Genomic DNA, 14,610 nt, shown 5'->3' with positions numbered 1-14,610 from the left:
AAAAAAAAATTGCTCTCTGCAAAAAAAAGCTTGGTGAAAGCTTTCTGTGATCTCATATTCTTTACCGGATAATTTGGTATGTGCTAATCCACCGAATCACCCTTCTGCAACCTCTCTGCAATAAAAGTTTCGGTGTATCATCTGATTTTTTTTTTACAAAAATATTCGACATACCTAATCAAACTTGACAAAAAAAAAATCTCACCTATACAGAAAATACTTTAACGCTCTTAAATCTATCGTCAATCTCACTTCTACTTTAACATTAAAAATACTTCATGCTACTGAAAATGCTGGCAAAGATACTTCTCGCTTGGTTTCTCGCTATGTCTCGCAGTCGCAGTGCAGCATTTTTCTGAAGAGAGAGAGGCGGTGTACTCTGGTACGTGCCGTCGTGATCACGAAGACTCGAGACAGCGGTCCGAGACAAACACACACAGTGCACACGTTCTCTCGTGCGCGGTCCAATAACATCCGCACATGCGGCTCCAACCACCGGCGCGGCTCTGAAGTCTGAACATCATCAGGCACCGGCGCACGCGCGAGGAAGGCGAGGCCGAGATGGCCGCCGCTAGGGAGGAGGCCGCGGTGCCGCTGCTCCTGCCGCGGTCTCCCCGCTCGCAGCAGGCGGGGGAGGACAAGCAGAAGGGGCCGTCGTCGTGGTGGAGGCATTTCGCCCGCGAGGCCGAGCGGGTGGGCTACCTGGCGCTGCCGATGGTGGGGGTGACCCTGTCGCAGTACGGCGTGCAGTTGTCCTCCAACATGATGGTGGGGCACCTCCCGGGGGTCCTCCCGCTCTCCTCCGCCGCCATCGCCACCTCCCTCGCCAACGTCTCCGGATTCAGCCTCCTCGTCCGTACACGCCCCTATCCCCTTTCTGGCTTTATCTACCCTGTCTTTTTTGCCCGTTCGTTACCTTTCATTTGCTTGCATGTTCTGCGCTGTTCCTGTCTCTTTGCATGCTTTCTTGGTCGCAAATGGCGCTATTTCTTGGGGTGCGTTTGCATGATGTGCAGTTATCGATTTTGGTCGTCGAGTTCGATTTGGGCATGATCGATCATCCTGTCCTGTCGTCTGTGTTCATGTTCTTGGTTCCTTGAGATCGTTGCTCAATGATTTTTTTTTGGGTGGGTGGGTGGGGGTTGTTCCAGGGTAATCTTGAGATGCAAACAAGAAAACGAAAGGATTCACGGGTTCTTTATGTATAGGTTATGTATCGTGCAGTTGGGTGATCATGTGACTTTGGATTCTTGTTTAGAACTGAACATTATGATACTCAACTAGTGGATGCCTTCTGAATGGTTCTAACTTCTAAGATATTTCGAGGTCAAACTAATCCGCTAGCGACAGGAACGTTTCAGGAAAACTGGAAAAGTATGCAACTCATATCAAGTGGTTGTACTATTCAATGTTGAGGAATCGACGAATTGTTGCAAAAGGATCTCTTTCGTAGTGGACTTGCACAGTTTCATCAGCATAAGTTGCCCACCACCAGGGAGTTCAATTTCATTTTATAATTTTTTTCATTCACCGGTGAAAAGAGTAAAATTTGTGAAATTTTGGCCATTTTTCGTCTTCTGCTTTGTGGATCCCACATGTCAATTAAAGAAAATTTTAAAATTGGATATTTTGTTCCCCTCTGAAATTCTTGAAACTTGCAAAATTTTGGCGAAATTTTAATCCTTACCCACCACAACGTAAAGTATGTTTTCTTGGTAGAAATGTTATGATAGTTACAAGCACTTTTCAATATTGGATAGTTTGGGATATCTCACATAAATTGTGGTAGGACCGGACTATGCGACATTGGATTTTTGTTCAAGCTGTCAATGTCCTCGAACATGTTTAGTCAAGGTCAAAGAAGAAATTGACAAGGGTATGCGTACTGTTCAGTTTAGCTTAGTCATTATGCCACAGTAAAAATGCTGGAAAAGATAAGTTGGTATGTTTTAGTTCTCCTTTAACTGTGTTGTTCCTGTTCTACAGCTAAGTTGAAAACTTACTGACATACAACTTTACTTTGCTTCTGTCTTAAGCTACAACAGAACAAATTTCAATTAACCTGCTACTGAATATTCACTATTGTTCACCCAGTAACATCAAGTACTGAATTTCTGAAACAGATTGGAATGGCAAGTGCATTGGAGACTCTATGTGGCCAAGCTTATGGGGCAAAACAATACCATAAACTAGGGGTATACACTTACAGAGCAGTAGTCACCCTCCTAGTGGTCTGCATCCCACTCTCACTTCTCTGGGTGTTCATGGACAAAATCCTGGTCCTCATAGGGCAGGACCCCCTGATTTCCCAGGGAGCCGGGAGGTACATGGTCTGGCTGATACCGGGTCTCTTTGCGAACGCGGTGATCCAGCCAATCACCAAGTTCCTGCAGACCCAGAGCCTGACATTCGCCCTGCTGCTGTCATCCGTCGCAACTCTGGCAATCCACATCCCTCTGTGCTATGTGATGGTGTTCAAGACTGGACTTGGATATACCGGAGCTGCATTGTCGATAAGCATATCTTACTGGCTGAATGTGTGTATGCTAGTGGCATACATCGCATTATCGAGTTCTTGTAAGGAAACACGCACGCCTCCTACAATCGAGGCCTTCAAGGGGGTGGATGTGTTCCTTCGTCTAGCTTTGCCCTCTGCACTGATGATATGGTTAGTAATCACTAGAGTCTACTTGTTTATTTCTCTATGGTTAACTTCCCTCTTACCTGTGACTAATGAAATTTATACAACCTTTCCTCAGTCTTGAATGGTGGTCATTTGAGCTCCTAATTCTCATGTCAGGGCTTCTACCTAACCCAGAGCTTCAAACCTCAGTGCTTTCAATCTGGTACAAAATGAATCAATGATCACAGTATATGCAGGCATAGATCTGCTTGTACAGTAATGTTTACCTTATGTTGCTTCGGCATATCTTTTTTTTTTACAGTCTAACAAGTATAACAGCATTATACACTATACCTTTTGGACTCGGAGCTGCTGGAAGGTATGATTGTGAAGAAACTCGACTACTTGAAAAAGTTTATAATTTGGTAATACACCTTTTACAATTGAACTTTTCTTAATGACTAGCACACGAGTGGCAAATGAACTGGGATCTGGGAACCCCGTAGGAGCTCGATCAGCGGTCCGCGTTGTGATGTCCATGGCGGTGATGGATGCGGTTATCGTGAGCGGAAGTCTTTTGGCGTCACGGCACCTCGTGGGCCGTGCGTACAGCAGCGAGGAGGAGGTCATCTCTTTCGTCGCAAGCATGGTTCCTTGGGTTTGCATCACTGTGGTCACTGATGCTCTACAAGGAGTCCTGTCAGGTTAGTTTTTTCTACAAGGTTGTTTTTTCTTTTAATTTGGTAGAAACTCTCGTAGCACATGCTACGCAACCTATTGTTTCATGTCTTTCTTTACAAGGAAGTGTGCCATAGCTCCTCTAGGGACAAGAGTTGGAACTTTCAAGGTGGTGAGCTTGCTAACGGTATCTGTTCTTTCACAAGGCATTGCACGAGGATGCGGATGGCAGCACCTGGGCGCGTACGTGAACCTCGGCTCGTTCTACCTGCTCGGGATCCCAATGGCGATCCTCCTCGGCTTCGTGCTACGCATGGGAGGGAGAGGGCTCTGGATGGGCGTCGTCTGCGGCTCCCTAACGCAGACCGCGCTCATGTCCGCCATCACGTTTTTCACCGACTGGCCGAAGATGGTTCGTTCTCCATATCTAGGCCCCACTTGCGCGCGTGGAGTTTCGCGTTCTCTCTCTCTCTCTCTCTCTCACGGTGCACTGCACTTGTGTTTGCAGGCAGAGAAGGCTAGAGAGAGGGTGTTCAACGAGAAGCCACCGGAGTCGGCATGTCTTCTGGAATAGCCATAGCTCCGCTCTGATTTTGCAGGGGAGGCATGACGCATCTGTTCTGCGGAATGCTATGCCAGTCTCTGCCGAGTTCATTGTCATGGCTCGAGTTTCTCCTAGTTCTGCTCACCAAATCAATCAGGGGTTCTCGCTTTGACCTTCCCACGACTGATTTTTTTTGGGGTACCATCTAGGCTAGACAGGATAACGAATCAACAAGCGGATGTGTATAATAGCAGCTAGAAACTCTAGTCCACGCTGTTTGATGATCCACTTCTCCGATGGAAGTGCTGGCCTTTGACGTGCTCTAGTTCCTTTTTTTTTTTTTTTTGAGAGGCCGTGCTCTAGTTCCTTATCACACCACATTTGTTGGAATAAAAATTGGCAAGAAGAAGCCCAATATTTGCCCTGCAAGAAGAAGGCCCAACGTGGCAGTCACAAATGAGTGCAGCAACTATGGGCCGGTTCATGCAGGGCGAACGGCACATATAAATGGACTGAGATATCGGCCGGGGCCCAGGTCGAATCGTAAGTCGTAACACAGTTCGCAAATCAGGAGCAGCTGTTTAGTGGGACGGGACTAATTCACGCGCGCGCACTTAATTTTTTCGAAAAGTTCTCTTCCTCTAAAACTTCTCTTTTTTGGAATTTTTTCAAAAATACTTTTCCAATAAATTATTGGGAAAAGTTTTCCAAAAAATACCAACAGGAAAAAAAATTTAGCACAAACTTTTTTAGCTGTTTCCAACAATTTTTTTCAGCCCAAACTTTCTAAAAAAAATTCAGCCCAAACTCTGACAAAAAAAAATTCAGTTCAAATTTAAAAAACCGCCTGGACCAATGCGTCCGGCCAGCCTACACACGTGCGCGAGCGCGCACCCGCCGCGTGGCCGACTCAAAACACGGACGACCGGCAGTGGGCCGCGACTTCCCCAGCTCGCTCGCGCGCACGTGCTAACCAGTTTTCCTGTGTTTAGTGCCACATCGCCAGGTTCCACGCGACGGCAGGCTCAGAGGTTGTTTAACAGGAGCAGGCATTCCACCTAGCAGAGCATGGAGCTGCGTGGTGAGCACAAAGTGAACTGTTCTTTCGCCTTTTACTAAAGAATACCGTGTGCACGTCACATTAAGCAGCATACACCATACTTTTGAGGGTGCTTTCCAACAAAAGAAGGTCCCAACAATTCAGAATTCAAGTTTCTCGAATTTTTGTTCTGTCGAAATAGGATGGCTATGTTTTGGACTAAGAACGACCTGAACCACTGTGATGTCTATTTTGCAGCATATAGATATTTGCCTACGATATTAGCATGTGTACAGTGTAGTTGTAACAAAAAGAAAACCAAATTCGTCTCAAAGACGATCTACGTCTCGTTCTCACCGAGTCAGATCAGACGGTGCTATCCTTCTCGTCGTCACCCTGCTTGCCGTTGCTGTGCGCCCCCGCGCCGGTGGCGTGCGCGTGGTCGCTGGTGGTGTCGAGGAAGTAGAGCAAGCCGCACATGAGCACGCTGCACACCAGCATCGGTATGGGCCCGAACGTCCAGAGGAAGAGCGCGAGCGAGGCGTAGAAGGCGCGGAGGCCAAGCGACCACGCGTGGCTGCCCCGGTTCACCGTACGCGCCACGTACGCCGCGAACTCCTCCCGCTCCCTGTCGCCGGCTTGGCCGGGAGGCAGGCCGCCGAGGAGGAAGCTGGCGTGCGCGTACAAGCGGATGGCCTGCACGTTGCAGACGAAGGCGAGCATGAAGCAGAGCGACACGGCCAGGTACTTGGCCGCGAACACCTCCCCGTCCTTGCTCCCGTACACCAGCCGGGGCGCCTTGGACGACGACGAGGAGGCTGGAGATGTGACGCCGATGAAGACGCTGATGACGGAGACAAGCGTGATGGCCGTGGTGGCCAGAACCGTCGACGCCATGATGTTGTTCCGCAGCGTCTGCACGGCCAGAACGCCGTTCTTCTCCGTGTTCTGCATCCACGCCATCGCCATGCCATGCACGCAGCAAAGAGAAGTTTAGTAAGGTGAGTCATGAGCGAGGGAGGGAGGTGCATGGTACCGACGGCCATCATGGCGGTGACCCAGCGCTTGCGTGCGAGGGCGTTGAGGCCGATGACGGTGCGGGTTGGGTGGCGGAGGATGGTGTAGAGGAGCCATAGGTGGTAGCCGGCCGCCGCCGCCAGGCCCAGGGGCACGAGCACCAGGTCCAGCTGCTCCTCCCGGACCATTGCTGATGCTCTGCTTCTTTTCCGCGCCTATGGAGATGCTCTGTCTCCGAACGACGTGGTTGGCGACCAAAACGAAACGCGATCCTCTCTCCTTTCGAGCGGAATCAGGAGTCAAGACGACACAATCTTTAAAGGGATGTTGAAACGAGCGAGCAGCTACGAAGGCAATGCGAACAAGCAACTCGTGGCCGCGCGGCGGATTCTGCGGCTACGCGTCCGGATGGCATGGAACGCCCGTGCGGCGTGCGTCTGACCACCGAAGAGCTAGTTGAACACGAACGCTTCGCTAGCGCGCACTAAGTAGTGGCGATTTCAGCATTTCCGCAGCCTTTAGTGCGGAGAATGGAGAATCGCAAAAGGTAGATAGTGCTCATCATATCGTTTAAGGAATACCACACAAAAATATGGGAAATGCATCAACCAGGAAACAGTGAATGAAAATGGGGCCTTTTTAGTACTACAGATATTCCGCATGTTCATCAGTGACCGGGGCAGCTAAGATGCCCGTTTCATCGCCATTTGCATACCATCCACATGGTCATTGTTCAAGAAGATCAAGCACCATGCTTGCACACCATTGAAGATGGTCATTGCTACATCAGTGTACGAATCAGAGTTTATAACCTTACAACTTTCTAAATTACAAAGTTGTAACTGGTACAGCAGACATGAACAAGAAAGGGACAGTAGTCTACTGAGCATAGCCCCCAGAGTTGCTGCAACTACATATTAATTCGGTCTCATATGGGGACTCCACGGTTCCTCAGTCCTTCCAAGAGCTCTTTGTTCCACCCATCAGAAGATGTGGACAGTATCGTAGGAAAATCTGCTCATGCTAAGGATGAACTCGAGCATAAAAATGTTGACAGCATACCTACTTAAGCAATGAAAAGTTGGGGGGGGGGGGGGATATTACATTTTGTTTACGATACGAAAATTAGCACAATAAACTAACGCATCATCACAGAACTCCTTATATGAAGTGCCTACAATAGTATAATCTCAAAATACTACTTTAGGTCCATGGTATATAGGATTTGGTCAAGTCCATGCACAATAATACTATATCAACTATGCAGTTAGGTTAATTTTAATAGAGCTGTGAACGTCTAAGCCACCATACCAGTAAGCCAAATTATACCTCTAAACCCACAAATACAACAAACAACACATTGGAGGAATATATTTGTAAGTTAGAACAATAGTAAGCATTACAATATCAAGGATACGTCGAAAATAGCACGAAGGACTGCAAAATGCAAAGAAAAAAATGTTATAACATTATTTTTTAAAAAAGGCATGCTAATAGTTAAAAGTCAGTCAGAAGTCGGAATAGAAGCAAATATCCGAAGTTGATACTTCCTCCACCTAAGTTTGTGGTTCTACCACCATAAAAAAACAGTATTGGCTATCTTTAACAACGAGGTAGATCCTTGCTATGCCATACTACCCCTAGCTTCAAGTCTTTCAACAGCTGGGTAGAAGCAAGAATCATTTCAACGGAAAGATAAAAAGGTGATCTAATTTCAACGGTTTCCTAAATCCTAGACATGCCCTCAACAATGTAGAATCTTGATCAAGACAAAAGAAAGTTGAAACTCGCATAAATAACATTGCATGATCTTGACATGCTTACTATGTTTTTGAACTTCTACTAATGATAAAGGAAAACAAGAAATTTCTATTAGTTTTTCACAGCTCCAAAAAGTCTTACCATAATGCCCCCAAGAACTCCTTCAATTATAATCCTGTTCCAACTGTCAAAGTAGGTATGAACAGAAAATTTGGCCTTCACCAAAAGCCCGATAGATGCAACCATCATCATAAGAAAGTAGAACACATATCCCATCAATCCTGTAAACCCCCAGATTCCATCAACAACTCCACTAATGATTGACAAGAATGTCCGGCTGAAAGGCACAGAAAATTTCCTGAAGTCAGCTTGGTGCATTGGTGTAAACGAGTAACAAAAATTAATAGGCTATCGAGAATGGCAAACAAGGCTATGAAAAGATTGATAATAAGTTCAATATATAGTTGAACAGGAAGTAGAGCCAGCATGTCTTCACTCGAAAACTTTAAGAACTATCGGGTGATGAATACAGCCCTCTAAGGGTGTTCTACCATGTCCACTGATCGCTACAATTGAGTAGATACTAGCAATCTAGCATAAGTGTAACAGCATTCAACATTTATCGGAAGACTACGCATTTGAACCTATGTTTGGAGGATGTGCTCAAGCAAAATGTCTAAGTGGTATAGCACATGAGACACACATGGACACATGGTACCACTCAACTCCTCTCCTTTGCTGATTTGTGTGATAAATTTCTCAGTTAAACCTAAATAAAAGCACCACTTCAAAATTGATGAAAGGAACCTGTAGTTGATGGATTTGACGTTGCTGATGAGGTTCTCCGCGTGGAAGATCGGGACGTCGTCGGAGGACCCGCCGCCCGCCGCCATCTTGCTGGTCTGTGTGAGCTGTAGACCTGCGGGGAAAGCCCACGCGTCAGTGACCGGAGGGCACTCACGTCAGGCGAGCCTTGTCCGATCTGCGGTATGCCACTTTTGCATATATACCCTCAAGTATGTTTTGTTTTGTGTCCGAGCCCACCACATCTTAGATGACCCCCGGATAAGAGCAGCCGGCAGCCGCGATGGGAAAAATCTCGGTAGTAAGGCTTACGTGGCATCGCTACTACGGGCAGTAGTACAAAGATTTTTCTAGTCGGCAGCAGCATTGCTACCGAGCTATAAGCACTTCAAAAATGAATTTTTATTTCGTCGCACCCCTCCCTCTCACCCTGGCACATCCGGGCGTTGGTTGGTGCCACTGCCTGGACCCGACCGTGCGCCATTTGCTGCCGGCGTGAGTGCGAAGAGATGGGAGGTGCGACCTCAAGACGGGCCGGCGCCGTTGCGGGGAGCCACGCCAGGTCCCACAAGCAGCCGTCGCCGGATGCCACACATGGTCGGAGAAGCTGCCACCGCCCGAGGTTGGGGAAGAAGAGCCGCTGCTTCCGCCGCTTGGACTTCGATGATGACGAGCACCCCTACCACCAGTGCCGACTCGCCTTCCTCATCAGCCACTACTACAACCTGGTGCCCCGCGCTCGACCACGGCCAGAAGTTGCATGTAGTTAGATCCGGACAAATCCGACGAGGAGGAGGGAGGAGGCGACTGAAGGAGATCTCGATTGAGCCGTGGAGAGGTCGGATCCGGCGGAGTGGAGGGTGACGCCATTGAGTTGGGGACGGGCGGAGGGCAACGGGAAAGAGAAGATACGTACGGGTAGGACTGGGATCCTCAGCCTTTACTCGTCTGATGAATCCTCATGGATAATGGTTTTATCGATAAGGGTTTCCTTTAGTTTTTGATCTTTTCTCTTTATCTCTTTAATTATATTAGTGATGTGCTTTTTTTTATCGGTTACACTTTTCAGTTGCATCTCTCGCACATTTTCAACGTCTTACTCGTCTCTTGTAGTTGTCGGATTTGCTTCATTCACTACTGCTTAACTTGTTCCTGCTATTATTTTTATAATATTTATCTCTGTTGGATACTTCTGGCACGCCTCAGCTAATAACACAGGAGAGAGACAATGTTCACAAGATATATCTATGTGTTGCCTCTAAGTAGATGTCGTATTAATCGGGACAAGCTCCTCAAAATACCCCTGAATAGCATGGTTTAGCATAGCTCTCAGCTTAAACTTATATTTCTAGAGATCCAGTTGAAAATAGCACATCAGCTACTTGCACACACCCACTATAATAATCTCATTGTCTCTACTAAGTTCATTGACGACATACTGAAATCCAAAGACCATAAACAATCTGATATTCACCATAATATATCTAAACATATAATTTATTGGACATCCCCATAAACATTCAAAAATATGTTCAATGTTAATACCAAAAAACTATACTTCTGATTATCAAAACTCTAACAAAATTATCGACACCGATGATCACCTAATAATACATTTAGTTCACTACAATCAATATTGCTCTTAAGCAAACTAACCAATTTAAACTAATTAACCATCCGTCTAATTAATAAAATTTCTAATTATCTATAATTATTACCTATATCATTATTCGGTAAAATTTAGATAATCTGATGGCTATCCTACCATATTGAAATTGATCATTACAATATACTGCAAAAGACAAAAAAACATCATTTTCTAGTTACCTTTCTAAATCCTAGGTCTCAAATAATGTAACTATTGTTATGCCATGAAACCCTAGATCCAGTGGCACTTTAATTACTAATAAAACATAAGTTTAAAAAAAATTACCGGAAATTGAGATCCAAAATTCGCAGATAAAAAACAGTAGGGTTTCGCCGTATTGCCTCTCTCTCCTCTTCTTCTCCTCTCTTTCTTTTTTTAGATTTAAATGACTATTTTGACTGATTTTGAGTTTTTTTATAGCATGAGGGCAACGAGAGGGAACGGGTGCAGGGAGCTAACCGCCCTTGAGATGGTGGCAAGGGGGCTACCTACCCTCTCAATTGGTGGTATAGGGTGGTACGGCCGGCGGGCATGGGGTGGGGCCTACTCGCCATCTCAGAAAGAGGTAAGGAACGTTGTTCTCGGGGGTGAGCTCTACCCGTCATATGAGAGAGGTAAGGGGTGATACTGTCACCATAATATTTTATCATCCTCTGAAAGGACTCAGCTTTTTCAGAGAGCGGTAGACGTATATTTATATAAATATTACCATCAGATATCTATTTATTTAAATATTAATAATAGAAAATAAAAAAAATAAAAAAAACTCTCCGACTTACTACTTATGTCAAGCAAGGTGAAAATTACAATAACTAAAGCTCACTTTACGTAAGATCCATTTTACTTTCTACTTGGAAAATGGATCCGGATCCGTGAAGTCAGAAGCGCACATTAAACGGTGCGTGGATGATTTGCAGTCAAACACTGTAGCAATGGTGTTGTTCAGGTAAATACTACGATGATGGGACTATTCATGGGTTTCCTGTATCAGCAAATATAATTCCTTCACCTGAGGTCGAACGCTCACAAAAGATGAAGTCACTGTTAATTCACTTCTTGTGAAATCAGAGAATCCCATCACCTTGGGCAATATACATTGCACTTGCCCTAACATGGCATTCGTTATTTATTCATCCAATGCCATTCGGTCAAGGAAAAAAAAAATCATAAAACCATATAGAACATATGGCTACGACTTGAATGTACGTACTTTAGTACAAGAAAAAAATATATTACACTGTCAGGTAAAAATCAAAAAATAGACAATAGTGTCATTGTATTTGCTAAAATAGATAATATATCGGTGTATTTGTAAATTTAACGTCTATATTCGGCACCTTAAACACCCAAAAATCGATTCCAGTACCTGAGGCACCGAAAACTCATGTATTCAACACCTGAGGGACCGAATATGGCACTGCTCACCGTATTCGACACCTCATGCGCCGAAAACTCCCTAGGTACCGAATACGGTGAACAGAGTCGTATTCGACACATGGGTGCTCACGTCACGTCGGGTCGGTGCTTTTGGTGTGATGGTCGTGTCGTGTAGCATCATTTCGCTTTTGTCGCTTTTTTAACCCACGTGCTGCCGTGTTTCGCTATAAAATGCGAGTGGACTGGTTTTGTAGCACAATTTAGTTTTATCAGGGCATGAGCGAATAAAAAAGAAAAGAACTGGATTAGTGAGTGTGTAAGTTTGTTTCAACATAATTTTATCGATATTTTATTATTCATTTAATGTATTTGTGTAGGTAACTTTTTAGGGAAATAATGTCGGGAGGATACAAAATCTAATTTGTTGAACAATAATAATTGTGAAGTATGATTATCATATAACCTGGTATAGATGTTACACACGATGATAAACATTACATACGATATGGGGTTTTTCGTCACTGCACGAATGGATGCTAACCATAAAGGGATGACGACAACAAACGTTGTCATGTATGGTACGTCTAAAGACTAAATTAATAGTGTGCCGCTGCAAAACCAAACATGCCTTAGAAAATAAAAATAGTCTGCGTTATAATAGATGTTCTATACTGAGTACATTTAGGATATTTGCTCTTTCACAGGGCATTGAGGCTCTCCGCTTTAGCGCGACGGATCATCTCCCGTTCCCTTTCCCTTTTTGCTTCGCGTGCCTCAACCGCAACGCGCTCCTTGGCTGCCTTCCTCATACGCTCCTTCTGACGCTTAAGCCGTAGTTTCTCCTACTGTTGCTTGTACTCTCGTCATTCATACGCTTCCCTCCTACACCGCATGCTCATGTTGATCCACCGCTTTTGGTGCTCATTTTGCTCCATGTCCAGTCATTCCAAGAAGTCACAGATAGGTGGAGTAGACTAGAAAAATAAAACAAGATGGAAGATTAGTAAGACAGTGCATGAAATCATACAGAAAGTGTCACATGAGTGATATACATCGCTATACCGGTGGGTACTCATATGATACATATCGAGGCTTATCATACTAGTAGTTGGCGCACATGAAGAATAGTAGGCCATAGGTGTAGGAGATGTTCTGGGACTCGCGAAGCCTATAAGAGTCACCACAGAAGCACATCGGCAGTTCGACCCACTGAGGGATGAAAATCTCCCAATATTTTTTTGATGGGTTTGGTGGAGTTGAGGAATATATTACAACTGAGAGAGCTGAGGAATGTGTGAACTATCCATGGATGAGGGTGGGGTTATTTATGGTGGCTAGGGCTAGTGCATAGACTGAGTGCATGGGCTTGGCTAGGGGCTGAAGCATAGGATTCCCTGTGAAAGCTGAAAAAGTTGTGGCATTGATGCTTGATAGAGATTCGTTGTGAAAGCTATTTCTTGGTGTGGTCATTTTATTATGCAAAAGTTCAGTAATGAGTTATTGGTGCCTCTGCATAGAGGTATAGAATCATATGAAAGCATTCCCTGTGAAAGATGTTGATTTTGAGTGGGTGTAGAAGTAACATCTATCCCTTTGATCTTAATCCAAAGTTGAAGCCTGCTTTAAGCATTCATTCTAAAGCAAGCACAACCCGATGTTGAATGGTTCATACAATCATATTGTTGATTTTAGAGTTGCAATTAATGTTAGTCCCTGAGGTGCTAGTGATACATTGGCGTATCTAAAGCCAGAGGTCACAAATACCTTTCATATGTTAGAAATAATTGTGCTTGGATAGTATGTTAATATAATAAACTTACCATCACATTGATTAGATAAATAGTTAACAAATAGTTCATAAATAAAATAAATAGTCCTGCCTACCATTTGCATAATTTGTAGTGCATATATGTTGAATACCTAGATCATGTCAAGGTGGCGGAGGAAAGTGGTGACACAAATTAGCGGAAGGATGTCAGCTGTGCCAATCAATGCTATCAGGGTAAGATGGTTGTCGTCTCCGAGGTGGTAATGAGAAGTTGTAAGGATGGGTACCAGCAAATCCACCATCATTTTTAGGGTCATCAATGTCCTCCGGAGATGGAGGTCTCGGATGGAGGGGTTGTTGTGGCATAAAATCGTCGTCATCTTGAGCTATCACGGTAGTAACACATCCTATTTTCTTGTCGGTTGTACGCCATCTCGATGTGGTGCATGAACGTCCTCTTGCAATGATCATTGAACCTTCTCCTGTATTGCTGCCGGAATGTGGAGGCATTAGGGGCGTGGAATCATCATCCTCATCGTCCTCATCATTTTCTAGATGAGTAGTAGAGGGCGCCTCTGTACCCCTTAGGTTTGTTGACTGTCGTCATCTTCTACGCGAACCAGGCCTGACATCCCCGCCGAAGAGCATATACATCACCAAGAAGTTTGTGATGTCTTTATTGATCAACTGTGTGTCTTCCGGGAACGCCTAATGCAAACGAGTAGCATTCAAATCAATAGAAAAAAGATAAGTAGGGTGAGCACATAGGAAATTACGAACCTAAATGTGGGATGCATACTGGTCGGGCAACACCACTATCGTTCTTTGCCTCCTAGAGAAACCTAGAACAGAAGGATGGTCAGCCTGTTCGCACACCCTGAGATACGTTTGACGCTGCTCGTGCAAGAGGGCACTAAGGTCATCGTTGGTTATATGTTAGAGCGGAGTGGTTAACGCAGAACATAAGGGTCTTGCATGCAATTTGCCCACGGCTTAGATTAGGTCGCTCTCCTTGAAGGGATCATCATTCCCTTCACGCACAACCTGCAATGAGACATTAAAATGTTATATGGATTGTTGTAGGTGTCCAATGAAAGCCTGTACTTGAAGATCTCGCCATAGATTTATTGATCCTTCACTGCAACGTTATGACTCTGTACCAAAACACGAATCCGTGATTATTTAAGAAACATTAAATAAATATTAAATATCATAAATATTTGACGAACATTACATAAATTGTGTGCCAAAATTATTTGAAAAACATTACATAAATTAAAAATAATTAAATGAAAAATACATTGAATAATACATAATAGGAATGAGTAGGAAAATAAAGTCAATAATACAT

At 44.6% G+C, this 14,610-nt stretch overlaps 3 protein-coding genes and 1 non-coding gene across 5 annotated transcripts; 2 read left to right on the top strand and 2 right to left on the bottom strand.

The window, feature by feature from the left end:
- Positions 1-456: 456 nt before the first annotated feature.
- LOC133908495 (protein DETOXIFICATION 12-like) lies at positions 457-4,260 on the top strand. 2 transcript variants are annotated; one of them, XM_062350544.1, is made up of 7 exons: positions 457-852; positions 2,124-2,668; positions 2,760-2,846; positions 2,946-3,002; positions 3,089-3,327; positions 3,508-3,713; positions 3,810-4,260. In XM_062350544.1, the coding sequence occupies exons 1-7, from the start codon at positions 562-564 to the stop codon at positions 3,873-3,875; spliced, it is 1,491 nt and encodes a 496-aa protein (XP_062206528.1). In that variant the 5' UTR covers positions 457-561; the 3' UTR covers positions 3,876-4,260. The 2 variants fall into 2 exon arrangements, with proteins under 2 accessions (XP_062206528.1, XP_062206529.1); XM_062350545.1 differs by lacking the exon at positions 457-852 and adding an exon at positions 859-1,876.
- Positions 4,261-4,917: 657 nt separating this feature from the next.
- Positions 4,918-5,034, top strand: LOC133910362 (U5 spliceosomal RNA). Its single transcript, XR_009908531.1, has one exon. It is a non-coding gene; the product is annotated as a U5 spliceosomal RNA (small nuclear RNA).
- Positions 5,019-6,372, bottom strand: LOC133908496 (uncharacterized). Its single transcript, XM_062350546.1, has 2 exons — positions 5,925-6,372; positions 5,019-5,832 (listed from the first exon to the last, which is right to left on the bottom strand). Exons 1-2 carry the CDS (start codon positions 6,087-6,089, stop codon positions 5,251-5,253), a joined length of 747 nt encoding a protein of 248 aa, XP_062206530.1. The 5' UTR covers positions 6,090-6,372; the 3' UTR covers positions 5,019-5,250.
- Positions 6,373-6,539: 167 nt separating this feature from the next.
- On the bottom strand, positions 6,540-8,825 carry LOC133908497 (uncharacterized). Its single transcript, XM_062350548.1, has 4 exons — positions 8,470-8,825; positions 7,804-7,999; positions 7,319-7,338; positions 6,540-6,915 (listed from the first exon to the last, which is right to left on the bottom strand). The coding sequence occupies exons 1-4, from the start codon at positions 8,553-8,555 to the stop codon at positions 6,885-6,887; spliced, it is 333 nt and encodes a 110-aa protein (XP_062206532.1). The 5' UTR covers positions 8,556-8,825; the 3' UTR covers positions 6,540-6,884.
- Between the last annotated feature and the right edge of the window lie 5,785 nt (positions 8,826-14,610).

This window comes from Phragmites australis, chromosome 2 (assembly GCF_958298935.1).
Source record: "Phragmites australis chromosome 2, lpPhrAust1.1, whole genome shotgun sequence".
Classification (NCBI taxonomy): Eukaryota; Viridiplantae; Streptophyta; class Magnoliopsida; order Poales; family Poaceae; genus Phragmites; species Phragmites australis.
Note: the sequence above shows the minus strand (reverse complement) of the source record. Positions and strands in the feature narration are given on the sequence as shown.

Coding starts and splice junctions, on each gene's coding strand:
- LOC133908495 (XM_062350544.1), top strand. CDS start 562: ATGGCCGCCGCTAGGGAGGAGGCCGCGGTGCCGCTGCTCCTGCCGCGG. Junction 2,847..2,945: donor ACCTCAGTGCTTTCAATCTG/GTACAAAATGAA, acceptor TTTTTTTTACAG/TCTAACAAGTATAACAGCAT. Junction 3,714..3,809: donor TCACCGACTGGCCGAAGATG/GTTCGTTCTCCA, acceptor TTGTGTTTGCAG/GCAGAGAAGGCTAGAGAGAG.
- LOC133908496 (XM_062350546.1), bottom strand. CDS start 6,089: ATGGTCCGGGAGGAGCAGCTGGACCTGGTGCTCGTGCCCCTGGGCCTG. Junction 5,833..5,924: donor GGGTCACCGCCATGATGGCC/GTCGGTACCATG, acceptor GCGTGGATGCAG/AACACGGAGAAGAACGGCGT.
- LOC133908497 (XM_062350548.1), bottom strand. CDS start 8,555: ATGGCGGCGGGCGGCGGGTCCTCCGACGACGTCCCGATCTTCCACGCG. Junction 8,000..8,469: donor GTCAAATCCATCAACTACAG/GTTCCTTTCATC, acceptor TGTGCCTTTCAG/CCGGACATTCTTGTCAATCA. Junction 7,339..7,803: donor GAGTTCTTGGGGGCATTATG/GTAAGACTTTTT, acceptor TGCATTTTGCAG/TCCTTCGTGCTATTTTCGAC.